Consider the following 27,250-nt stretch of genomic DNA (forward strand, 5'->3'; position numbering starts at 1 on the left):
AGCCCTGTGCCATCCACTCCTCCCCTAGCCTTGCTAATGTCACCCTAAGCTCAGTAATATGCAGAGCTAAATTACTGATCACCTCCCCTCCCTTTCTGAGTGAATGCTCCCAACTGTACTGAAGTCACTCAGACTGGGTTCTCTCCCTTCCCATCTTTTAAGCAAACTATGGGTTATTATTATTTTTGATTTTCAAATTTTATATTTGCAAGTATTTCAGTGTTTTCAGTCTATTTTAGCTAAATTTAAACTACAAATTTAAAAATCAGCTCAGGTACCATATAAAGAGGGAACATTTTGTTGATGTAGTTCTGATTCCTTTCAATCAATTCCAGCATTTCTACACTGCGAACTTATGTTTCCCTATTAGAACACCTTCAATGCTTTCCCCATGGTTAGATCTCACAAAGAATCTATGCTACCACCATCTTTTCCTATCTCAGAAGTTATTTCTACCTGGCCCCTCCCATTCAGAACCCATACTTTTAACATGTGTAAGATACAAGATGCTTTGTTCTGAGTTTACTTTGCTTGAGGTCCTTTTGTACTTGAATCCCTACTCATCTAATTTCTATCCTAGGCAAATTTCCTGTCCTACTGTCAAACTGTCAATACGACTCTCACAGTGCCTCCACAGTTCCCCGTAAAAACAAAACTACCCACCATAGCTTTGTCTCTTGAATTTTTCCCGTTTATATAAAGTGATGGTAAATATGTGGTTATAATCTATACCCAATTCCTAAAATGGTGTATGTATTTAAAATTTTAAGTAAAAAAATTTCACAACAACAAAGAAATGGAACAGTAACTCACTGAATCTTATAGTAAAGTCCTTTCAAGCTTGATATAGTATCATTGGCCTTTAAAAACTTGTAGTGTTGTTAATGGTTTTAGTATTATTCAGTTTTTGGATTTTTTTGTTTTTTTGTTTGTTTTATCTAAGACAGGGTCTTGCTGTATAGTCTAGGCTAGCCTAGGACTCACAATTCTCCTGTGTAGCCTCCTGAGTGTAGAGATTACAACTATGCACCACCAAGCCATCTGTAATTTTATAATTAAAGGCATAGTCTTTTAGCCTTAACTAATAATGCTTTATTGCTGCTTCTTATACTGCACTGGTATTCTACAATAAATAATGTCGTAGGCTTATTTTATTTTATTTTATTTTATTTTTTTTTTTTTGTCGGCCGTGGGGCTTGAACTCTGGGCCTGGGCGCTGTCCCTCAGCTCTTCAGCTCAAGGCGAGCGCTCTACCACTTGAGCTACAGCGCCACTTCCGGTTTTCTGGTGGTTTTATTGGAGATAGGAGTCTCACGGTCTCTCCTGCCCGGGCTGGCTTTGAACCGCGATCCTCAGATCTCAGCCTCCTGAGTAGCTAGGATTACAGGCGTGAGCCACCAGTGCCCGGCTTCGTAGGCTTATTTTAAAGTAACTAAATCTAAACTACAGATTTCAAAAATCAGCCCAGGTACAACATAAAAAGGAAAACATCATATTGATACTTTATTCCCCATAATATCTATTTGCCTCTCCTTAAATGCTGTATTCTTGTATTACTTTATTTTCTACTATGTATAATCAACATTATTTATTTAATTCAACCTTCACTTTACAAAATATTAAGGAGACTAAGGCCCAGGGAGGTTAAATAAAATCTAAGGTCACACTACTCTTTTGTGCTGTATGAAAAAATGAGGGTTTAAATCCTGTTTGTTAAGCTACAAATTCCACACTCTCACCACTTACAAAATTTTAAGTGGGAACACCTTATAAATTCTTAGAAATAGCTAACTGAAAAATAACTACATAATATACTTACCTTTGAAAAATTATTGGCAGCATTATATATTAAATTGTGCACATCAAGCTACTTTATATGCATATTCAAAAACATTTCAGTATTAAAATAAACCTTCACTGAATTTAGAATTAATCTAATGCTTTATAACAATCAGATTTGAGTAACCTTCATCTATAGTTAAACTGATTAACACAAAGTTTATCACATACCACCTTCTTTTGAGCAGCTTCCTTCTTTTTCTTCTCGTCTTTTTTCTTTTTCTTTTCTTCCATCAACTGTTCTTCTTCTTGCACTAAATCCCTGAACCACACAGTTGCAATTAACTTTCCCAAAAATGTATTAAGAAATAAAAATAATGTGTACACAGGTTTATTTTCACTTTATAACAAATTAAGACAGGACATGCATTTAAAATGCAGCTTGAAACCTAAATCTTACTACATAGCTACTACAAGAAACAATTCACTTCCTTTAATTTAATAAAGCTTTCCTCCTCATAAGCACTGTTTTGTCCTTTTTTTTTTCTCTTCAAGAAGACAACCTAAAATTACCAAATGTTACATTGGGAAACAAGAAATTCTCTCCAATTGTAGAATGTAAACAACATTTGGTAAGCTAGTTACTTTATTACTGGTGCCAATTATCAACTAGCAGCTAATGGTGATGACTGGGACCTCCTTCATAATCTTCTGTTTAGATATCTGGGGGCATCTTTGGCTTGCTATGCTCCAAACAGGTTCTGTTAATACACACACACACACACACACACACACACACACACACACACACACACACACACACACACACACACACACACACACACACACACACACACACACACACACACACACACACACCACACACACACACACACACACACACACACACTCTCTCTCTCTCTCTCTCTCTCTCACAGTCTCGCACACATACACACAAACACAAATTGTATCTGTATTGCTGGGGGTCAAATCCAGGGCCTTGCACATGCTAACTATACTAACTATACCCCAGACATTTTTACAATACAAATTATTCATAAATAGACTGCATATATTTCAGCATTTTAATAATTTCATTTTATAAACATCCCAAATGAATCATTTCTTGGGAAATAACGTACTAGTTATGTAAGTTTAACTCTTTGAAATCTCAAATACCCCACATTGACAACAGAACCTCTGGTTGAGGATTTCAAAATGTGACTGTCTCCTTCCCCTGAACCTCACTCAGGTGTGGTGTGTGTACCTGCCATCCCCTCTGGTAGAGTTTGAGAGAGGCTCCTAGATCAAAAGGCAGTGAGAAGAGGTAACAAGGTGAAAAGATTACCTGAGGGATCGAAAGGCTATATAGTGCTACTCCATCCCATCTACACATTTCCCATCACAAGTAGCTGCTGCTTTTAAACCAAACCTAAATCTGCAGGACACCCTGCAAGAATGTGCATGACCCAGATGAAGTCAGCGTTTGAGGAGACTCCTGGTCTTCCCTCCCTCAGGCCCTCAGGGAGCCATACCCATCACCCAATGTACCAGCCGTCTTATTTAGGTACGAGTCTTCTTTCTGGGGACAGAAGTCCATGTAAAGGTGAAGGAAACTCATTCTGGCTACCTACCCCCCAGTTACCCTAGAATCTAGAAAATAAACTTTATTTAAAAATTTTAAAAATCAACCACCAAATCCCTCAGATATTTGGAGAAAGCCATCACATACAAAACAATAACCGGCTCTGTCACCTGAGGAAGCTCTCCAAAGAGGACAAGGAGACTTAGGATACCACCTACAGATTAGGAATGAAAACCATTTGTTACAAAGGGATGGTAGTGGGGATGCAGCAGAAGTTAAAATCAGAAAGGTAGACAGGTCCATAAGAAACTGGAAGGAAACCTACATTAGAGGTGTGTTGCAATAAATAAGCTTAAAACAAAAATAAGTTAGCCGGGCGCCGGTGGCTCACGCCTGTAATCCTAGCTACTCAGGAGGCTGAGCTCTGAGGATCTCGGTTCAAAGCCAGCCTGGGCAGGAAAATCTGTGAGACTCTGATCTCCAATAAACCACTAGAAAACCGGAAGTGGCACTGTGGCTCAAGTGGTAGAGCCTCACCTTGAGCTGAAGAGCACAGGGACAGTGCCCAAGCCCAGAGTTCAAGCCCTATGACCAACCAAAAAAAAAAAAAAAAAGTTTGCTTTTGTGATGAGATATTGAGAGGAGATGCAAGCAGACAGTGAAAGATAAAAAGTGGCATTACGTAGAGTTGACAATAATTGAGTAAAACCCATGAATGCTAAAATTAGTCAAAAGTATAGGATAACTTGCAGTCTCTTGCCTTTTGTGGATCTGTCATGTAGCTATCGGAAAAGCCTGACAGATTTACCCAATGTACCATGCCTCAATCAATCCTCTGTAGGGTGTAGGATTGCTAGACATGACCATGTGCGTTCCCCAAAGTCGGAAAGCATGAAAGCAGCAGGTAATGGCTGCAACTTTAAATCGCGTAACTCCTATTTCTTGCATGGGGAACAGGGTATGTTTCTCTTTCTCCTTATTTTAAAAACCTTGTTTTACTAAAATAAACCCTGTTAAACTTTCACCTTGTAAAACTCTCCTTTTGGTGAGCCACTCTTAAAATTCTTTTCATGTGATCTCAAGGGCCTGTAGTTTTCTGTGGAAACTGGGAGGCAGTCCTATTCTATTCTCTGGTGCCAGTTTACTTTCTTCATATTAAAACTGGGGATAAAGCTGGGCATGGCAGTGCATACCTGTAATCCTAGCACTTGGAAAGCAGGACTATGTAGCAAGATCCATCTAAAACAAAATGGGGTGAAGGAGTAGGAAAAGCACCCAAATGCCTAGTCATGAACCCATCTCAGCAGCATCTAACAGACCATCTACCCCTGTGTTTATACATCGTCATCAGTGTTACAGCTTCTTCTTGCACTCTTGTATTCCACTATTACTCCATGAGGTGTTATCAAGTTCCCTAGGACTTTTTTCTCCTTTCTCAAATTTTAAAGATTCTTGTTGACATCAGTAAGTGTCTTCCTTGGGCTAGGAAGGTGGCTCAGTGGTAGAGTGCTTGCCTCACATGCATGAGGTCCTTGGTTCAATTTCGCAGCACCACATAAACAGAAAAAGCCAGAAGTGGCACTGTGGCTCAAGTGGTAGCAGGCTAGCCTTGAGCTTTTTAAAAAAATTCTGTGAATATTTGTGGACGATAATGCAAGAAAAACAAGATCACAACTATGAACAGAGCTGTGAGGCCCCACATTTGAGTAGCTACATAGTTTTAAAAAAAGAAACATAGCAAGTCAGCTAAAAGGCTATGAGAGATTCGCAGAAATTTCTACCCATAAGAAAACATGAAAAACGCCATTATGCATGACAGAATAAACAATATGCTATGAATGTTTTAAAAAGCAGAGAGTGGGCTGGGAAGATGGCTCAGTGGCAGAGTGCTTGCCTCGCATGCATGAGGTCCTGGGTTTGATTCCTCAGCACCACATAAGCAGAAAAAGCCAGAAGTGGTGCTATGGCTCAAATGGTAAAGCACTAGCCTTTAGCTGAAGAGCTGAGGGACAGCGTCCGGGCCCAGAGTTCAGGCCCTACAACCGACCATAAATAAATAAATAAATAAATAAATGCAGAGAGGGCTGGGCACTGGTGGCTCACAACTGTAATCCTAGCTACTTAGGAGGCTGAGATCTTAGGATCATGGTTCAAAGCCTGCCTGGCAGGAAAGTCCAAGAGACTCTTAGCTCCAATTAACCACCAGAAAGCCACAAGTAGAGATGTGGCTCAAAGTGGTAGAGCACTAGCATTGAGTAAAAGTGCTCAAGAACAGTGTCCATGTCTTGATAAGCCCCATGACCAAAGGCAAAAAACACAAAAAAGCGAGATAGGGAGGAATATATACCCATAACTGCCTGTGTGGGAAGACACTGAAACACTCAAGGCATGAACAGTGTCTGTGGATGTGTGGTGATGGTAGGAACTAATTTAATGGGAGATGAGGGGAAGAGCAATCTGTCACTGTTTAAACCTTTTGTATATCTGCATTTCTTTCTTTCTTTCTTTTTTTTTTTGGTCATGGGCCTGAACTCTGGGTCCAGGCACTGTCCCTCAGCTCTTCAGTTCAAGGCTAGTGTCCTACCACTTGAGCCACAGTGCCACTTCCGGAACAGAACCGAGGGCCTCATGCATGCAAGGTAAACACTCTACCACTGAGCCACCTTCCCAGCCCTTGCATTTCTTAAACATGTAAATAACTTCAAAAATTAAGCAAATTAAAAATGTGGCTGGACTCTGATTCAAGGTCTGCCCAGAGGGTGTGGTGGAAGGAGCCCTGGTTGTATGCCATGCAAGAGAGGCTGCAAAGAGAGCCACGGTCATTTCTGTTTCAAGTTAGCACAGCCTCCAAACAGAAAAAGGGACCAGATGACAAACATCACAGATGTCAACAGTGATGATCCCTGGGTGGTTGCCTTCTAGGTTTTTTTTTTTTAACTTACTATGGAGACCTTTAAATATAAATAAATGTGGGCAGAACATTAATACCATCTCAGCCTGGCGCCAGTGGCTCATGTGTGTAATTCTAGTTCCTCCAATGGCTGAGATCTTAGAATTGCAGTTTGAAGCCAGCCAGGATAGGAAATTCCCTGAGACTTCTCTTAACCAGCAAAAAACTAGAATTGGAACTGAGGCTCAAGAGGCAGAACACCAGCCTTGGGTATAAAAGCTAAGGGACCACACCCAGGCTTTGAGTTCAAGCCCCAGTATTATTATACAAAAAAGGTAAATCCCATCTTCAGCTCTAGTTATCAGCTCATGGACAATTTTATTTATTATATCTCCATCCATCTTCCTATCTCTAATTCCAAAGGAAACACTAGTTAGCATATCAAAAGAAGTTACCTTTAAGGGCTGGGAAGGTGGCTCAGTGGTAGAGCGCTTGCCTTGCATGCCTGAGGTCCTGGGTTCGATTCCTCAGCACCACATAAGCAAAAAGAAAAAAGCCGAAAGTGGGGCTGTGGCTCAAGTGGTAGAGTGCTAGCCTTGAGCTGAAGAGCTGAGGGACAGCGCCCAGGCCCAGAGTTTAGTCCCCACGACTGAACCCCCCCCCCAAAAAAGAAGTTACCTTTAAATAAGTTAATACTTAGGCTAACCAGATAAACACTGTTTTCAAAATATAACCATGTGTGTGTTCATGTATGTGTGTATATGTGTGGGTTTAGCCAAGGGCCTCACAGAAGCTAAGCACACACCCCACTACTGAGCTCTATCCCATCCCTAATAGGAGAACTTTAATGTCAGTATCATCCCTTAAAAAACTTACAAAAAAAAAATCGGGGGGGGGGGGGAGGAGTGAGGGGGGGAGGGAAGGGATAGTGGGAGAACAACAAAGGAGGGGCTAAAAATGCTTGACAAGAAATGTTTTCATTAGGCCCTGAATCAAGACCAGTGATTGCTGTAGCTATTGGTTTCAAACAAGAGCCTAGAGTAATATCTTTTTTTGGTCTGTGGGCTATTCATTATTGCAGTGAGAATGGCCCATTTGATGGGAAGAAACATAGTGAAAAAAGAAAAAAAAATGTTTTCATTACCTTACCCATGTAACTGTAACCCCTCTGTTCAGCATTTTTACAATAAAATAAAGTTTAAAAATAAAAAAAAAAATGTGGCTGGACAGCAGTGGTTCACTACTGTAATCTTAGCTACCTGAGAAGCTGAGCTGGGAGGAAAACCACCACTGCAAAAAAATAAGTAAATACATTTTACTAGAGGTGACTCAACAGTAGGGTACCTAGCTTTTTGATGATTAAATGGAGTTCAGAGTCTCACAAAGCCAGACACTGGTGGCCTGCCATCCTAGTCAGGAGGCTGAGATCTGAGGATTACAATTCAAAACTAGTCTGTGTGCCTGTAATCCCAACACTACAGGAGTGATAGAGGGATAATCTAGAGTTTGAGGCCAACCTGAGCTATCTATGTAACAGCAAGACCTTGTCTCAAAAAACCAAAACCATAAGATACTAAAACAAGAACAATCTCTTGCAAAGTATAATCAAGTGTGGCTTCAATTAATCACATTATACATATTCTATACAGCCACTGATTCTGTGAAGATGTATTTTATAGCAATAAAACACTAGTACATAGCTGTCCTAGTCCACATAGCTAAGAGCAGAGAAACGGAATGTCCAGTAGTAAAAAGAATGGCTTTGCACTGTTTACCATAGATATGCAAACAATCCAGATGCCCCACTACAGATGACTGGATCCAAAAACTGTGGTACCTACATACAATGGAATATTATGCAGCCATTAGAAAGGACAAAATAATGGCATTCACAGAGAAATGGATGGAATTAGAAAAAATCATTTGAGGGAGGTTAAGCCAAAAGCAGAGACAAACAGCACAAAATGTAAGGAAATATGACAAAGTAAACAGGACTAGAGAAACAAAGGACCTCCACTCATCTTGTTCTATCATTACTAAATGACCCCATGCTGCTGACCACATATTTGGTATATATGCACACATCTGAGGGAAACTAGGAGGAAACAGAAACAGAGGAAACGGGAAAACATACAACAGAGAGACCCATCAGCTGCACTGGACATTGATGAAAATGAACCAAGCAACTCAAGGGCAGTGATGGGAGGGAGGGAATGAGAGGGATAGAGGGAACAGCTAACACTAAGCAAAAGGAAAGAAATGTACATATCACCCAATGCAGAAGAAATAGCTGTATTGTCAAAGCTCATAGAATTCAAACTTTATAGACCACAATAATGACAATTTGCCTCATGAAGGTTAGGATGTCTCTGTGACTTTAAGTATCACTATGTCACAATACTATGAAATTTGTGAAATTTATGTAATCACTGAATCACAATATAAAATTTAAAAAAAATGGGTTTGACACAGCATAACAGCCTGAAAAGGAGCTATCTCTTTACGATATGAAGGAATGTTCCTAACACTACTAAATGAAAAGAGCAAGTGGCAGAAATATGGACAGCTGCTGTAAGCTTTATCTTTCTTTTCCTATTTTTGTTTTCTGCTTTTTGTGTTGTTATTGTAAAGGACAGAGGACTTACAGTTACATAACTCAGGTAATGAGTACATTTCTTTTGGAATAGTGTCACTTATTTTGTTTCCTCTCAGATTTTCCCTCCCAACACCCCCCCCCCAAGTTGTATAGTTCATTTTCAACAGTGTCTACTGAGTATCATGGCTGCATTTGTTCACTGTTTGTTCCACCAATTATTTCTTTTCTTTTCTTTTTTTTTTTTTTTTTGGGGGGGGTCTGGTTGTAGGGCCTGAACTCTGGGCCTGGGCACTGTCCCTCCCTTGAGCTCTTCAGCTCAAGGCTAGCACTCTACCACTTGAGCCACAACGCCACTTCCAGCTTTTTTATTTTTGCTTATGTGGAATCGAACCCAGGGCCTCAGGCATTCAAGGCAAGCACTCTACCACTGAGCCACCTTCTCAGCCCCTCCACCATTTATTTCTGTGCTCCCTCTTACTCTCCCAGAACAGATAAACTTAGAAAGCAGTATAGAGGTTCATCAAATGATTAAACATAGAGCTTCCCTATGACCCATCAACTCCACTCCTGGGCATTTATCCAATAGACTACAAACAAGGTCACACTAAAGCTACCAGAACAACCATATTCACTGCAGCATTGTTTAATGTTTAACCATAGCCAAGATATGGAACCAATCCAGATGCCCCTCAGCAGACAAATGGATCAAGAAAATGGGGTACATATAATCAATGGGATTCTATGCTTCCATCAGAAAGAATGCTATTGTACCATTTGTAAGGAAATGGAAAAACTTGGAAAAAATTATGTATTAAGTGAAGTAAGCCAGACCCAAAGAAACGTGGGCTGCACAGGTTCCCTCATTTTGTTGTAACTAGAATGTGCCTATAAATCTACAAGTAAACAACTAGATGGTAGAAAAAAAATACATTTGAACATGATGAATTATACAGGACTCTAGACATTCATACAGTGTGACCAAAGGAGGATACTCTTAGGAGAGGATCATCAAGTCTCAATAGCCATTTACATATGATCATATAAAATGATGTTTGTTGAAATGAACTATAAGAAATGGAAATAAGGTTTTTTTGTTATTTTGTTTTTACTTATTTATTTCTCCTTTGTCACTGTTTTTGTTTTCTGTACCTTTTTAATTATATGTTATGTTTCCTTCCACCCTCCCCCCTTTCTGTCTGTATACCTCAGTGTAAAGACATGGGAAAACCCTCTTGAACTAGAAACAGAAAAAGCACTAACCTCACAAATGTTAAGTTCTTAAATTGTTTTTTAAAAGCACAATTCAGAACTGGACAATGGAGACTCACATCTGTAATACTAACTACTCAGGAGGCTGAGACCAGAGGATCAAAGTCCAAAGATGGGCAGAAAAGTTCTCGAGACTCTTATCTCTAATTAACCACTCAAAAATAGAAAGTGAAGCTGCGGCTCAAAGTGGTAAGAGTGCCAGCCTTGAGGAAACAAGCTCAGGGACAGTGCGTAGGCCCTGAGTTCAAGCCCTACAACCAACAATAAAAATACACTTCTGGCCAGGTACCAGTGGTTCATACCTGTAATACTAGTTACTCAGGAGACTGAGCCTCTTTTGCTTGAGGCTAGCATGCTATCACTTGAGCCACAGTTCCACTTCTTTTTGTGTGATTAATTACAGATAGGAGTCTCACAGATGTTTCTGTCCAGGCTGGTTTCAAATGACCATCCTCAGATCTCAGTCTCCTGAGTAGCTAGTGTTACAGGCATGAGCCACTAGGGCCCAACACCAGGAGATGCTTATCTCAAATAAATTACCAAAAGAGCTGAAGTGGAACTGTGACTCAATTGGTAGAGCACTAGCTTTGAGTAAAAGGAGCTGAGGGACTGAGAAGAGTCCAAGTTCAAGCCCCAGGACCAAGCCCAACAAAAAGTACATTTCTTATGTGAGGCATTGTAAAAGTAGTTTCCTCAATCTGGCCTATTGATAAGTATTCTTGAATTTTTCCCTAAAGACTTTTAAAACCCTACCAAAAGGCATTATTGTCCACTTCTACTGGAACTAAGCATTAAACCCTTTGGTAAGCAGTTTGAAAATATCTATTCAGAGTAAATTTCTGAATTCCCTCTCTTACAATCCATCAATTTCCAATCTAGGCCTCTACAAGGAATGACACCAAGGTGAATACAGCAGAGTCAATAGGAAATGGTTAAATCATAATATAATCATAACATTACTTTAAAGGGGCTAGGGGTAGACTTCCTTTATGTGCAGAGAATAGTAAAACTAGCATAGCAAGTCTAAGAATATAGATCTTAGAAAGGACTACAAAGCTAGCCTTTGGCTGGTATCAAGGATATTGGATTTCAAGAGATTTTAAACCATTCCCTAACTAATAGGTACACATCTCTAAAGTGAACACGCAGCATGGTTTTATGCTGAACACCTGCTTTCTTTCCTAGAACTTTTACACAGGAATTTTGTTGCAGGACCAGACCCCTCCACCCCTCCAGAAACTCCCAATGAATTTCTAATGAGTCCTCCTTTAAACATTTTACATGTGCTGTTATAATCTGAGGATGGAAAATTAAGCATGTTCCTATGACTGCAGAAGAGAGAAGTCTGAGAAGCTTGTATCTAGTTTCTCTGGGATTTTAACCTATGGGCCTTTTTCTTTGGTGATTTTATTTATTTAGTATCCTTTCATTAAATCACAGCCAAGAACACTTCCTAGTGTACTCTAAAACCTGAACAGTCTAGATTTCTGCAGACAGGGAAGAAGGGCCTCCCCAGAGGGAAAAGGATGGGCACTGGTTAGCATGAGATATCAGGACTTATACTGACTGGAAGAGAAGAAAAATGTTGGGTTAAAATGGGCAATAAACTGACTACAGAGAAGACAAGTGCAGTTATCTAAGAGTGTTAAGGCCCACACAATGGTAGCAGCGAAAAATAAACACAGAGCATAAACCCAAGATAATCCTAAGGAATTGGAATAGCTGGTGGTATTCATAGCGATGATTTAAAGAGATGATTAAAGAGAGAAGTGTAAATGACAACTCTGAATTTTAAAAACAAAAATGTAGTGGCTCTGTTGTTAGACTAACTATGTCAATGGAAGAGATGATTCTACTTGCTTAGGAAAGAGAAAACAGGAAGAATTTCCCTGTGGACTCAGCTAGACCACCATTCATAGCTCACCATAGGGCAGGTTATCTCCACACAGAACATGCTAGGAGCCTGCTATAAAACACCTATCACATCTGTGAATTAAGACTTTGCTTTACTTTTTTCTTTATAGTTCCCACTTGTTCTATCCTCCCATCCTTCCTATTCCCCTTCTTCTAGATGCATCCTTTTTTTCTACTTTTTGTATTTCTATGTAAATTAATGACCAAAATCAGTCCAGGACTACACAATAGGAAGTCACTCATAACTTTCAAAACTATACATCAACAGAGAGTACACCAGAAACCCAGTCAGAGAAAAGATGGGTGAAGGGAGTGAGGTCAAAGGTTTGGAAAACAAAATAGAATGAAGTTTTGTACTTTCTTTTTAAAATAGGGAATATTAGTCATTATCTGGAAGTAGGAAGGGGTGAACATAAAGGTAGCAAAGAAGGCAATAATGGGTGGGGGGATGTGCTAAAGGGTATGACCAATCACAAGTAGTTTACATATCTGTAAATTCAGAAGTTAGTTAACTAATCAAATGGAATACAATACAGCTGAAAGACAATGTCTTGACATGAAAGAAACAAGAAGGCAAGAAGTTAATTATGGGGAAAAAATAATAATGACACTGCCTGTACTTTTTATGCTAAAAGCAGAGAGAAAAATATGCCTACATATCCACAGATCCTTTTATAAAGAAATACTAGACATGCTAATCACAAACAAAACACACAGTTGAGATAAGAGTAAGGGCAATAAAGCCTATTTGCAGACACAAGTAGAAGGGACAGTGAAGAGTTGGCCTATCTTCCTCTTAAGAATGACAGGAGCCAGGTGCTAGTGACTCACGCCTGTAATCCTAGCTACTCAGGAGACTGAGATCTGAGGATCTCTGTTCAAAGCCAGCCAAGGCAGGAGACTCTCATCTCCAATTAAGCACTGGAAAACTCCAGGCATGTGAAACTAACAACTCAGGAGAATAAGATCTGAGGATCCTGGTTCAAAGCAAGTCTGGGCTAGAAAGTCTATGATACTTTTTTTGTTGTTGGTCAGGGGTCTTGAACTCAAGGCCTGGGCACTGTCCCTGAGCTCTTTTGCTCAAGGTTAGCCACTTTACCATTTTGAACCACACTTTGTTTTCTGGTGGTGATCTAGAAGAAGAGTCTCACAGACTTTCTTGCCCAGACTGACACTGAACTGCGATCCTCAAATCTCAGGCTCCTGAGTAGCTAGGATTACAGGAGGGAGATACCAGAGCTTGGCAATATGAGACTCTTATCTCCAATTAATTGCCACCAAAAAACTGAAGTGGAGCTGTGGCTCAAAGTGGTACAGCACTAGCCTAGAGCACAAAAACTCAGAAACCCACCCCTCCAACACACACAAAAAAGGCAGGGAACAGAGCCAGGCTCACCCTTGCAATTCTAGCTACCGTAAGAACTAGAAGGCCAATCTGGAGCAAAAAGGGGATAGTCTATATGGAAAGTAATAAAAGAACAGAAGAGTGAAGTTCAAGTGATAGAGTGTTTGCAGGTAAGGCCCTACATTCAATTCCTTTGTACCAGAAGAAACTGAGAAGTTGCCCCAAAACACAGACAACCAATCATGAAACCAAAACAAAACCTGTGATTCTAGATTAAATCTCTAACCAGAAAACTTTTGTCATTTCATTTTACTGTAAACAATATTATGACTGGCCTGGTATCTCACACGTGCAATCCTAGTTATTCGGTAGGCTGAATTCAAGAGGATCAAAGTTTGAAGCAAGCCCCATCAGGACAGTCCACGAGACTCTTATTTCCTATAAACTACCAAAAAAGTGAGAAGCAAAACTGTGGCTCACGTGGTAGAGCACTAGCCTTGAGCAATAGCAGCTCAGGGACAATACCCAGGCCTTGAATTCAAGCCCCAGGACTGGCAATAACATTATGAGAAGCTGGGCACTGGTAGCACATGCCTGTAATCTTAGCTACTCAGAAAACTAAAATCTAAGGATCATGGTTTGAAGCCAGCCAGTGCAGAGAATGTCTTTGAAACTCTTCAACTAACCACCAAAAGCCAGAAATGGTCAGATATCTTGAGTGACAAAAGCTCAGGGACAGCACCCAGGCCCTGAGTTCAATCCTCAGGAACATCTGGGGGGAAAAAAGAATATTATGAGACTATGACAAATGTCAATAGTCTGTTAATAACTTTTAACCTATCTTTGGTTTTTGGCGATATATGAGCCATGAAATCATGACTTCAAACTACTCTGAAGTGGTAGAAACAGTATGCATCTAATAATGGGAAATAATAAAGCAAATGAGATGAAGGGTAAACTCAGGAATGAGCTGAGGGATCTTCAGGAACTCTTCTCTATTCTTCCTGCACTGCTTTTTGTCTAGTATTAAGGCATAAGTTCAGCTTAAGAACAGTCAGATTAGAAGATGAGCAGACCCCACCCCACCATAGGACAGAAGCCTTCCATATTTTTTTACAGTGTCTGAGAATTATCTATTGTGGAACAGAAAACCTTGAAACATAGAACTAGTATTCTCATTTGATATTTACATAGCCTGAGTACCAGAAGCTCTAAGCAACCTTTCAAAGGACGTCCAAAGCAAGAACTCCAGCCTGCTGCCTTTCCATCTAATAAATCCCATTCCCTTTTTTTTTTTTTTTTTTGCCAGTCCTGTTGCTTGAACTCAGGGCCTGGGCACTGTCCCTGAGCTTCTATTCAAGGCTAGTACTCTTACTACTTGAGCCACAGTGCCACTTCCTGCCTTTTCTGAGTAGTTTGTTGGAGATAAGAGTCTCATGGACTTTCCTGCACCTGCTGGCTACAAACCACGATACTCAGATCTCAGCCACCTGAGTAGCTAGGATTATAGGAGTGAGCCACCAGCACCCAGCCTTCCATTCCTCTTTTGACATTTAACTCACTGACTAGTTCCTGCACATTTCTTTCCAACTCCCACAACCTACCCGTGACCTCTAATTAAACAATATTCATGTTCTAATTAGTCTACATTAATCTCACTCTTCCAAAGAGGACTAATTACTGGTGTGGGGACACAAATCAGTTCTACTTGGATTGTACTCCCTAACACTCTTAGTCAGATGCCAATCCCCACTTTCTTACCTTTACTTACACCTAAACTCACCCTTATTCCTGCCTACATTCTATTTTAAAGACCAGCTCAATCCTGTGCATATGGCAAGTATACTAACTGTAATCTATAATGAAACCATGTGCAAACTCAGTCCTAAGCAAGGCGTAATGAGGACACAAGGCTAAAACTAAAGGAGGCAGACACTAGATAATGAAATTGAATATTACAAAATCAGTTACTACAGCATAATACAGAATGAGGCAGATGCCAAACTAACTGCTTAAGCCCAGATTGCAAACAAGACCAAATCAGATAAGGTACCAAAAGCAGACAAAAATATCCAAGAAGAGGAAGCTATAAAATAATAACCCTGGGCTGGGAAGGTGGCTCAGTGGTAGAGAGCTTGCCTTGCATGCATGAGGCCCTGGGTTCAATTTCTCAGCACCACGTAAGAAAAAAGAAAAAAGCCAGGAGTGGCGCTGTGGCTCAAGTGGTAGAGCGCTAGCCTTGAGCTGAAGAGCTGAGGGACAGTGCCCAGGCCCAGAGTTCAGGCCCCACGACCAGACCCCCCACACCCAAAAAAACCCCTGAAATATGCAAATGTAAATAGCCTCAAAAAGAGTCTGACACAGCCCAGGCAGTAAAGTCCATGAGACTCTTTATCTCCAATAAACTACTCAGAAAAAGCTGGAAGTAGCACTGTGGCTCAAATGGTAGAGCACTAGCCTTGAGCACAGAGATGCTCAGGGACAGAGCTCAGGTCATGAATTCAAGCCCCAGGACCAAAACAAACAAAAGAGTCTGATAAATTGAATCTGGTAACATAAAAAGGGCTTCATAAGTGAAATTTATTTCAAGAATGCAAAGCTGATTTAACATATGAAACTGATATAACATGTTAATAGGGTTAAGCACAAAAACATGACAATTTCAATATAGCAAGAAAAAGCAGTTGACAAGATCCAAGAAGACTAATTCAACCAGGAATGGAGGAAACTTAAAGGCATCTAACAAGGGTCCACAACTCACAATGCCATTGTAAAAGATGGAATGCTTTTTCTTGAAGTTGTAATGTCCAATCTTGCCACACCTCATTCAATACTGTGCTAGAACTTAAACTTAAGAAACCAAAAAGGGGAGGGAAGGAGAGGGGAAGAAAAGCAGAGAGAACTCAGCAAATACCACAGGACAGGAAAGGAGCCTGTAAACCCATTCACAGATAACAGACTGAGGCTACAGCTCAGAAGCAGAGTGCATGCTTAGCATTCTTGGTGCCCTGGGCTCAATCCCTAGTTCAATTTAACCAATTAACAAATCAAGGAAACAATTCCATTTACAATAGCATCGAAAAAATTTCAATATGGGGCTGGGAAGGTGGCTCAGTGGTAGAGTGCTTGCCTTGCATTCATGAGGCCCTGGGTTCGATTCCTCACCACCACATAAGCAAAAGAAAAAAGCCAGAAGTGGTGCTGTGGCTCAAGTGGTAGAACACTAGCCTTGAGCTGAAGAGCTGAGGGACAGAGCCCAGGCCCAGAGTTCAGGCACCATGACCGGACCCCCCCCAAAAAAAATTCAATACTTAGGAATAGATTTCATGAAAGCAAAAATTTTACACTAAAACCCACATTACTGCTTTAAAAAAAATACTTAAAGTGGAAAATATTCTATGTTATGAACTACAAGATTTAGTATTAACATCACAAGACTGTCAAAATTGATCGATAGATTCAACTCAGCTCTTACCAAAATCCCAATTGCCTTCATTGAAACTGATAAGTAAAGCAGACTGAGCTACTCACGCCCTATAATCCTCACTACTCAGAAGAGTCCACAAGATTTTTAATCTCCAATTAACTACCCAGAGGCCAGAAGTGGGGCAGGAGGGGCTGATGAGCGCAGCAACATTCCAACTTTTACTGAACTCAAGCCCCAGTACTGGCACATGTGCGTATGCACGCTCACACATGCACACACACAAACACAAAATCTGACCCAAAAAAGTATATAAAAAAGTAAGCACAATTGCAAAAGTAAAGTGGAAGCACTCATTTCCTGATTTCTAAGCTGCTACAGACCTGCAGTAATTGAGAATGGATGGTAGAGAATCCATCCTTAAACAGGACTTGCCTTATGATCTTTAAGAAAGGTAGGTGTCAAGATCAACAATCCTTTCAGTAATAGTGAAAAATGAGACAGTCACAAAGGAAGAATGAAACTGGATGATGGGGGCTGGGATGGATGAAGAGTAATAGGCTGAATTTGATCAAATTACATACTTTCATATATTCATCTCACAATGAAATTCATTATAAGTACAATTAGTTATATATTATGTATATTACTGGGGTGTATATTAATGTACAATTAATATACACTAATAAAAATCCTAAGCAAAATAAATTAACAAAACAGATAACATACCTAAGTTTAAAACTATAAAGTTGTTAAAACAACAGCCAGGTGCTGGTGGCTCACGCCTGTAATCCTAATTACTCAGGAGGCTGAGATCTGAGGATCAATCATGGCTTGAAGCGAGCCAGGGCAGAAAAGTCCCTGTGAGACTCTAATCTCCAATTAACCACTCAAAAACTGGAAGTGGTACTATGGCTCAGGTACTATGGCTAGCCTTGAACACAGAGAAACTCAGGGACAGAGCTCAGGCCCTGAGTTCAAACACCACAAGTGATACACACACACATAAAAAAAAGTTTTATAAAGAGAAAAGAAATAGTGTCATTTGCAGGAAAATGGATGGAATAGGAGAACCCCATATTGAGCAAGACAAGCTTAAAAACAACATACAACGTTTTCACTCATATGTGCAAGCTAGAACCTTTTAGTTCTATTATATATTCACTGACATGAACATATGTATGTACACATAACTAATAACTATATATAGATTGTAGACATGTATGAAAACAGAACAATGAAACCTACTGAAACTGCATTAGAAAGTGGGGAGGAGTCTAAGGAGAGACTGGAATACATGGAAATGTCACAATGAAATCCTTTGTATAGCTTCAAAGCACACAAAGTGAAGACGGGTTGAGAATGTGCCTTAGTGGTACAGTGCTTGCCTAGGACACATACATGAAGCCTTGGGTTCAATTCCTCAGTACCACAAAAACAGAAAAAGCCAGAAGTGGCACTGTGGCTCAAGTGGTAGAGTGCTAGCCTTGAGCAAAAGAAGTTCAGGGACAGTGCCCAGGTCCTGAGTTCAAGCCTCATAACCGACAAAAGAGAGCAAGAGGAAAGGAGGGAGGGAGGGAGGGAGGGAGGGAGGGAGGGAGGGAAGGAAGGAAGGAAGGAAGGAAGGAAGGAAGGAAGGAAGGAAGGAAGGAAGGAAGGAAGGAAGGAAGGAAGGAGGGAAGGAAGGAAGGAGGGAGGGAGGGAGGGAGGGAGGGAGGGAGGAAGGGAAGAGAAAAGAACGTGAAGAGATTTGGGTGGCAGTGGCTCATACCTGTAATCCTAGCTATTCAAAAGGCTTGAATCTGAGGTTGATGGTTCAAATCCAATCCAGGCAAGAAATTCCGTAAGACTGTTATCCCCTAAAAAGCTAGAAGTGGAGCTGTGGCTCACATGGTAGAGTGCTAGCCTTGAGCAGATAAAGCTCAGAGACAGTGTCCAGGGCCTGAGTTCAAGCCCCAGGACAGTACCAAAAAAAAAAAAAAAAAAGGTGAAGAGAAATCAGAGAGCTGGGAAGGTGGCTCAGTGGTAGAGCGCTTGCCTTGCATGCCTGAGGGCCTGGGTTCGATTCCTCAGCATCACATAAGCAGAAAAAGCTGGAAGTGGCGCTATGGCTCAAGTGGTAGAGCGCTAGCCTTGAGCTGAAGAGCTAAGGGACAGCGCCCAGACCCAGAGTTCAGGCCCCACGACCGGACCAAAAATAAAAAAAAAAAAAAAGAGAAATCAGGTGCCAGGTTGCTCACACCTGTAATCTTAGATGCTTAGGAGACTGCTGAGACCTGAGGATTGAGGTTTCTCAGCCAGTCCAGCCAGGAAAGTTCATGAGACTTTTATCTCCAATTAACCAAAAAACCAGTAGTGGAGGTATGGCTCAAATGGCAGAGTGGCAACTCTGAATGAAGAGACAGGGCCTAGGCCCTGAGTTCAAGCCCGAGCACCAAAAAGAAAAGGTGAAGAGAATGGGGAGAAAAAAAAATACTTGTAAATCATATCTAATAAAAGACATAACCTAAATCTCCATTAAGAATTCTTAGAACTTAATCACAAAAAAAAATACAATCCAATTTGAAAATCAGCAAAAGATATAGGCACCTCTCCAAATTAGATACACAAGTAGCCATTAAGGATATGAAAGTAGAGCTAACTTATCACAGAACAATAGTTTGAACTTTAATTCTAGTCACCAGGGGAACCAGCAATGGATTCTAGCAAATAGTGATGGGCCAAGCTCACGACTGTGGCTTAGCTGAAGACTGACAGCCAGCAGTATAGGGAACACATTTTATGTCCGTTCTTTTAAGATTTTCCTTTATATGCATCATATTGCTTAGGGATTCACAAACAGAATGCAGCTCTCTAACATTCTTTGTATCATCAGTTAACTGAGTGAAATAATGCTTAAAATCAGCACATACTTAGGCACAATAGAGCACTATGGTCTCCTCCTGCTTGTCCATACATTGTTGACGAAAGTCAACATGGCACAGATGCCCTAACTATAAAAATATTCAATATCATTGCAGCAAACTGCTCAATAAATGCTTGCTGGCTGAAACACACCAGGAAAAGCAGCAAAACAAGTGAGCTGGTTTAGTCTTGTTATTATACCAAATTCAATCAATGGCTGTTTGCAGAAAATACCCTGTAAGGTTCAAAGTACAATACTCCTCCGCCAGGTTTCAATCTGTTTTGAGCATTCCATTTGAAATGGGAAGTCAGCCGAGTCATCGTCACATAATGCACTGGGGCCGAAAATGCATGATGCTCTCCCCTGGTTACAAGGGTGCAAATGTTAGGATTTCAGCTTTGTAGCCAACTCAAACAACTACAGGATGAAAATCATGTTTAAAATAAGACTTCTTAACTGGAAATTTTAATCTCTATATATGTGTGTGTATATATATATATATATATATATATGCTCGTGTTTTTGTGTTTGTTTTTTCAAGATTCAAACAAGCTATGCCTTAGTGGATTACTTTCTTTAGAAATCTCAGTTCTAAGCCGGGCGCTGGTGGCTCACGCCTGTAATCCTAGCTACTCAGGAGGCTGAGATCTGAGGATCGCGGTTCAAAGCCAGCCCGGGCAGGAAAGACCGTGAGACTCCTATCTCCAATAAAACCACCAGAAAACCGGAAGTGGCGCTGTAGCTCAAGTGGTAGAGCGCTCGCCTTAAGCTGAAGAGCTGAGGGACAGCGCCCAGGCCCAGAGTTCAAGCCCCACGACCGACCAAAAAAAAAAAAAAAAAAGAAATCTCAGTTCTATTTCTCTGTAAGGCAGTATTTCTTAAATCTCTGAAAAGTAATGACTCTTGGAAATCTGACAAACACTAAAAAATTTATCTGGTTTTGTTTTTTTCTTTTTCAAGTACATATTCAATTTTTCTAACAACTTCCTATCACCTGTGGTCTCACTGTGGCTCTACACCTTGGTTCTGTGAACCACCACACCAACTTAAAGCTTTTAGGAACACTTACTACAAACCCAATCCAGTGCTTTATTTTGTTAAAAAAAAAAAAAAAAAAAGCTCAACCTGAATCTCACTGCACAGATTTCTTAGATTTTGAGTGAGAAATATCCTAAGTCAGGCTGAATAGAATACATATAATACATACCATTCTAGTCTTTCCAGTCATGGAAAATATTTTGAGTCTGAGGTTACTGTAAAACAGAACTATAAAAGACTTTAAGTCAAATGTATATTTTCAAACATATTTCATATGTCAAAATCCAAGTGACTGAAGATTACATTCTTTTTATGATGCGTCTATTTAAGTTTTCCACAGAGGATTATTACATATATTTAAATTAAGCTTACAGTCTGGATTCATTTGTTCTCTCAATTCTATCATTTATTCTATCAATTGACTTACCCACATCATCACCAAACTAAGCTGGAAAGAAGCCTACCAATTTGAACCTGTTAGCCTGCAAACCCTATCACAGCAAAGCAAGAGAAAGGCTTTAAGAAAACCAGATGAGGGCTGGGAAGGTGGCTCGGTGGTAGAGTGCTTGCCTTCCATGCATGAGGCCCTGGGTTCGATTCCTCAGCACCACATAAGCAGAAAAAGCTGCAAGTGACGCTGTGGCTCAAGTGGTAGACCACTAGCTAGCCTTGAGCTGAAGAGCTGAGGGACACCACCTGGGCCCCGAGTTCAGGCCCCATGACCAACAGAAAAAAAAAAGAAAAAAGAAAATCAGATGATTTTCCCCCAAAATAAAGATGGATGAATTACAAGAACAAGACCTACCTCAGCCACGGAGAACTAATGCTCTGGTTTAGTCCTGCTGTTCTAATCTCTTCTGATGTAGCATCTGAGCCAGCCTAATAACTATAATGCACTCAGCACCTTTCATAATGTCTGTGGTACTATGGCATTTTGAGCTAGTTTGCAGAGGAAAAAGCTCAAAATAACAAGTAGCATATTAACTTCTGCTGTAGACAATAAAGCCTATATTACAGGAAGTTCGTCACTAGAGTGGGCATAAAATATATTGTCACATTTTCAAAAGAAAAGAGAAACCAAAGTTATATTTTAATCTATTGTGAAATTAAATTGAAACACTGCACAATGAGAACAATTTTAGAATCAGAGCCAAAGGCCTGTGTGAACTCCAGCCCTGCTATTTGCAGGACATTGTAACCTTAAGTCATTTAGGAGATCTCAACCTTAACTCTCAACCTCAACTTTCTTACTGGAAAATGAAGGAGTCAGAACACTGACCTATCTCTAGCTAAGGTCATGGGCCAGATCTGAAAAGGTCACGGGCCAGACCTAAATATTCAGTGACACTATGACTTTAGTCTCCAAAAATACTTTTAAAAAATTAGATCAGGGGAGTTGTACTGGTGACGTTTTTTTAAAACAACTGGCAAACTTATTCTTGCCCTCTCCCAGACAAATTCCTGTTTCTGCTCTGACCTAACTCTTCAGTCTGAAGAGAGTCCTCCAATCTGAGATTAAGACAGCCCTCCTCCCCCAGGTATTTTGACTCTCTCATGACTCATCAGCGGCCAAATCCCAGGTTGCACTTCCTCAGTACCCGGCCTTCAACCACGATTTTAACTCAAGTCTCTATCAACTCCTGCCTATCTGCCTTCTAGCTATCTCCAGTAAATAAACTTCTTTGCTAATCCCAGGACACAAGATTTTTTTTTTTTTTGCTAACACACTAGTAAACTATCCCCAAAACCACAATGGTTCCCCTACAAAATTTCAGCACAGGCTGAACTTGACAGTCAAGAATCTTCACATCTGGCCCCAAACAGTTTGCATTTTACAAATGCCTTATATGACAATCCAACTCAACTACTACCCTCTTGCTATCAAAATGGTATAGATCTACTGAATTTGTGCCCTGCTGCTGCTGTTCTTAAAATGAGTGCTCTCTGCCACAGTCAAAATTTATTTTGCCCTTTAAAGTTCTGTTCCAATAGCAACTGCCATCAGCTAAATGTGATAGCTCCCTCTTCTGAATGGGCATGGTACTGATGATTCTAACAGCCAACATTGAGTTTGAAAGGCTAAATATTTTACCTAAGGCAAAAAACTAATTTTTTTTTAAAAACTGGAACTGGTACCTGGAATTACGTCTTAAGGACTCACTGCTTAGCACAAGAAAATGGTGGCCTGTCTCAGAAATGCAAGAGACCAAACCCTCCAAGGTGAAGAGCCCCATGCAGGGTTTGCATTTACATGGTACTAATAGTTAAATGAATCCAACATAAGTTTAGGGCTTTTCAAATGTTAAAAATCCAGAGAAAGAGCCAGGCAGCAAAGGGTCACACCTATAAAATACTTGCTAACTCAGGAGACTGAAATAGGAGGACACGGTTCGAAAAGCCAGCCCAAGCAGGGAAGTCCGAGAGACTTATGTCCAACTAACCACCAAAAGGGGGAAATGGAGCTGTGGCTCAAGTGGTAAAATGCTAGCCTTGAGCAAAAGAAGCTCAGGGACAGCACCCAGGCCCTGAGTTCAAACCCCAGGACAAAGATCTCAAAAACCTGCCATTGTCCAAGGTTCCACCCCAAGACACTCTACCAAATCTGGATACAACCTTTGTTGCTACAAACACCACAGGTTGCACTACTGGCAAAGGCTGAACATCCTATGATGCACACAACAATCCTCACAAGAATCATCTGGTCCGCAACGTCAACTGTGTCCAAGATGAGAAACCCTGACCAAAACATCCTGCATGCATCTGGGGATTCTGCCTCCCACAGGAAACCATCAAATTTTTCAAAGTAAAGAAACACCTTTTTAACAAGAAACAATTTAAATGGATTTCCAGGCCTAAAAGCTCCCCCAATCACCAGCGGTTTGGCCTCCTACAAGGTACTTAAATTCTTGTGAAACAGGGATAATAGCACCTACTTCACAAAGACCTTTCAAAGATCAGATGAATCCAAATAAAGTCTTCAGACCAGAGTGCCTGACAGTGTTTAACAAATTCAGTATTTAGCTTACATTCTTCCACTCCCTCTCACCTAGCCCCAACTAAATGAGCACAAGCCTTGACTTCCTGCAAGGAACACTGAAGGGTAAAGACAGGTACAGCCTGGTTTGAGGATAGGAGTTAGCTCTTGCCCATCTGATCCCCTCTTCTACCTTTACAGTGTTCCTCTTACTGGACACACTGCACTAAAATCTCTTTGCTGTTTATTACATCCTTAAGCAATATCGCTGGAATAGCACTGCCCTCTGACCCTTCTTGTCCCTACATGGTCTACTTTGTATTGCCATCACTTTCATACTTAAACTTTTCCTAGCAGAGTAAGTCCTCCGTGGACACAGACAGTATTTAACTCCTTTTTATAAAATAAAAGCCAAGGGGACCACTGGGCACCAGTGGCTCATGCCTGTAATCCTAGCTACTCAGGAGACAGATCTGAGGATCTCGGTTCGAAACCAGCCAAGGGAAAAAATGTCTCTGTGAGACTCTTATCTCCAATTAACCACTCAAAAACTGAAAGTGGCACTGTGGCTCAACAAGTAGAGTGCTAGCTTTGAGCACAAAGCAGGTCAGGGACAGTGTCCAGGCCCTGAATTCAAGCCCCACAACAGAGGGGAAACAAACAAACAAAAAAAAAGCCAAGAGGACCAACAGACCTTAGCCTCTGGCTGGTCTAGGTCTCATTTTATAGATCAGAGTGGCTAAGTGACATGCCAAGAGTCAAGGTCATATTTTAAGCAGCAGAGCTGGGATCCAAACTTTGATACATAGCCAATTCAGAAATTCTGCTCAATCGTAAAAATATGAGTTTATACCTGTGGCACAGCAATGTTTAAGTCCTAAGATACGATCATGGAACTATGCCTACATAGTTACCTGGTACAAAAGAAATGGCAGGGGAAACAAACCTAAACTGCAAGCTTTTGCTGCTACACAAAATACATTAGTAACTCAACCACACTGCTTTCATTCCATCTTATTACTTAAGAGTTCTGCCAACAGAACTTGTTGTTTCAAAGCCCAACAAGCAGTTACTCAGCCAATGATATATCAGGCTCAATTTTCTTTAAGTGATCCCATAATGATTTTGAGACACAGAAGAATCTTATTGGGTAAACTCACATTGCCCATCCTTTGGCCAAAGGAACAAATTGTTTACCCACCACCTAAACAGATTTACTATTTATAAAACTCAAGAGCCAGAAACTTGGAACAATTCTATATGGTGAAAAACATTCAGATAATTTGAATTGTTGAATGTTTATAATAACCACCCCAACGAAAGTCTAAATTTTCAATAGTCAAAGAGTAAAGGACATTAAGATCCAAAACAAGGTGACATTCTGCTTTACCCCTCCTGAGTGAAAATAGTTAAAGATTGGCTTAAGCTCCACCAAGTCTTTCCAGTGTCCCAATATGATGCAAAAGAGAAAGGTGAGTAAAAAAATTTAAGAGACTGGGAGGCAAAGTGAATTCCAAAATGAGTGAAACAACGCTGCAAGTAAGCCATTACAGCTCCACAAAATATTACTGTAAATGCATCATTTAAGAAAACAACAACAAACATCAACAAACAGCCCCCTTCCCACGAAGATTTGATGTTTTTTAAAAGTGCAAAAGTCAATACAGGAGAGGCAAGTATTTTACTGGGAATAGTTTAATTATTTTATCAGCTGATAAAAAAAAAAGAGCACACGCTGAACAGAGAGGCTTGAAATGTAGTTTCAAAGGAAAACAAAACAGCAGTTTAAGCTTGGTAAAGTTCAAGGGCAAAACAGTGTCCAATACAACCCAATCCAGCAGGCCTACAATGTGTAGGGGAGGGGGGGGTGGATGGTGGTGGTGGTGGCAGGGAGAGAGAAATGCGAACACATAGTATCTTTTTATAAAGGCAACAATTTGAGCTACAAAGTAATAACGGGGAAGCCAAAACAGTTTGACAACCCGCCATAAGGGCCTGTCTCAATCATGAGTCACACAATGCCTGCAAACCATTTACAATAGTAATTAATGCACCAGTCCCCTAATTAAATCCTAAAAGGGTGAGAATGCTTTAACTAAGTTTACAAGAATTGCTTTTTTTTTTTTTTGCTTCTTTTTAATAAAGGAAGGAGGAGGAGGAGGGAAAAAAAAAAAAAACACAGCAGCACACACATACACGTAATTACGCATCCTCTCCCCCCCCCCCTCCTTCCCTCGCAAACCTTCCAATGCAATATTCCCCGGGGCCGTTTCTCCCGAATGCCTTGCGTGTGAATATTCACGAATGACAGTGGGACAACTTCTAGATCCAGATCGGGGTGTGTGGGGGGGTGGATGATGATGAACCGGGGTGGGCAATGCATCCACGATTATACACTGAGGTGTGTGTGTGTGGAAGGGGGGGGGTGGGAAGGTAGAAGGGGGAAAGAGGCTGGAAAAAAAAAATAAATAAATACGTGCAAGCTCGCCCCTCTTACCTGCTGAGATTCCTCTCCACGTCTTTGGTAGCTTTAGCTTCCAATTCTCTGCAACAGAAGACCAAAAGGAAAAAAAAAAAAAAAAAAAAAGGGGGGGGGTGGGAAGGAGGAGAGAGAGGGGGGGGGGAATGCGCGTGAAAACCGAGCCCGCGCGGCGCGTGGGGGAGGGGAGGCCGCGCACCGCGGCGGGAGGGGAGGGAGGGGGGGGTCGCGCAGGTCTCCCCCCCCTCACTGCGGTCGGGAGACGCGGGGTGGGGTGCAAAACCCGAGCCCGGCGTCCGCAGCCGCGCGTGCCCGCGCCCTGCCGCCCAGGCCCCGGGGACGCCGCCGCCGCCGCCGCCGCCGCCGCCACCCGCACCGGCGGGCCCTGCGGCAGCGCCCGAGGCTCCTCCCCGCCCGGCGCCCCCCCCCCTCCCTCCCTCCCTCCCCGGAGCCCGCCCCGCTGCGCTCACCTCATGTGTGTAAAGTGCACGAGCGAATGGGGCGCGGTGAGGCAGGCTCGCGAGCCTCAAGCCCTCCGCAGCGCCGCGGGGAGAGGCCCGAGCCGCTGCACCAGCGCCATTTTCTACACCGAATCCCCCCCCTCGGGCCGCCGCTGCCGCCGCCGCCACAGCCGCTGCCGCCGCCGCAGGCCCCACACCGGAAGTGAATGGCCCGCTCGGAAACTACTTCCGGGGCAGCGCGGCTCCGCGGCCCATTTTCCCTCCACACACACACACACACCTCCCCCCCTCCCCAAGATGGAGGCCCTAGCAACTAACACCGCAGAGCAGCTTGGCAACAACCCCGGGGGTCGGCGGACGGGGGTGGCGGGGAGTGACTCCCAGTGACTCCGAGGACGGCAGCGGGCAGCCCGGTGCACCCCGAACCCCGAGGCCCTGGGCGCCCTGGCGGGCTGCGGCCTGACCGGGGCCCCTCGCCGCCCCCCCCCGGCCTCTCCCCCTCCCCTCCCGCCTCTCCTCGCCCCGCCCCTTCCTCCTCCTCCTCCCGCCCTCCCCCTGCGACCCGCGTTTCCGCCCCCGCCGCCGGCCCCT

At 41.9% G+C, this 27,250-nt stretch overlaps 1 protein-coding gene and 1 non-coding gene across 8 annotated transcripts in view; one reads left to right on the forward strand and one right to left on the reverse strand.

Annotated features, from left to right (window-relative positions):
- The window catches only part of Tnrc6a (trinucleotide repeat containing adaptor 6A), an 85,526-nt gene extending 58,684 nt beyond the window's left edge, over positions 1–26,842 (reverse strand). For 3 of the 7 annotated variants that reach the window (XM_070004311.1, XM_070004308.1, XM_070004306.1), the window contains exons 1-3: positions 26,669–26,842; positions 26,217–26,264; positions 2,011–2,101 (exon numbers count right to left, since the gene is read on the reverse strand). In XM_070004311.1, the coding sequence (XP_069860412.1) occupies positions 2,011–2,101; positions 26,217–26,264; positions 26,669–26,673 (144 nt within the window). In that variant the 5' untranslated portion in view covers positions 26,674–26,842. Of the gene's footprint in view, positions 1–2,010; positions 2,102–6,709; positions 7,123–26,216; positions 26,265–26,668 lie in introns of those variants that run through there. The other 4 variants (XM_070004312.1, XM_070004307.1, XM_070004310.1 and 1 more) reach the window with 3 other exon arrangements.
- LOC138815098 (small nucleolar RNA SNORA2/SNORA34 family) lies at positions 7,236–7,368 on the forward strand. The gene has a single exon (XR_011368158.1). It is a non-coding gene; the product is annotated as a small nucleolar RNA SNORA2/SNORA34 family (small nucleolar RNA).
- Positions 26,843–27,250: the final 408 nt, after the last annotated feature.

The sequence above is a fragment of the Dipodomys merriami genome, unplaced genomic scaffold, assembly GCF_024711535.1.
Source record: "Dipodomys merriami isolate MVZ:Mamm:240054 unplaced genomic scaffold, mDipMer1.0.p SCAF_62, whole genome shotgun sequence".
Taxonomy (NCBI): domain Eukaryota; kingdom Metazoa; phylum Chordata; class Mammalia; order Rodentia; family Heteromyidae; genus Dipodomys; species Dipodomys merriami.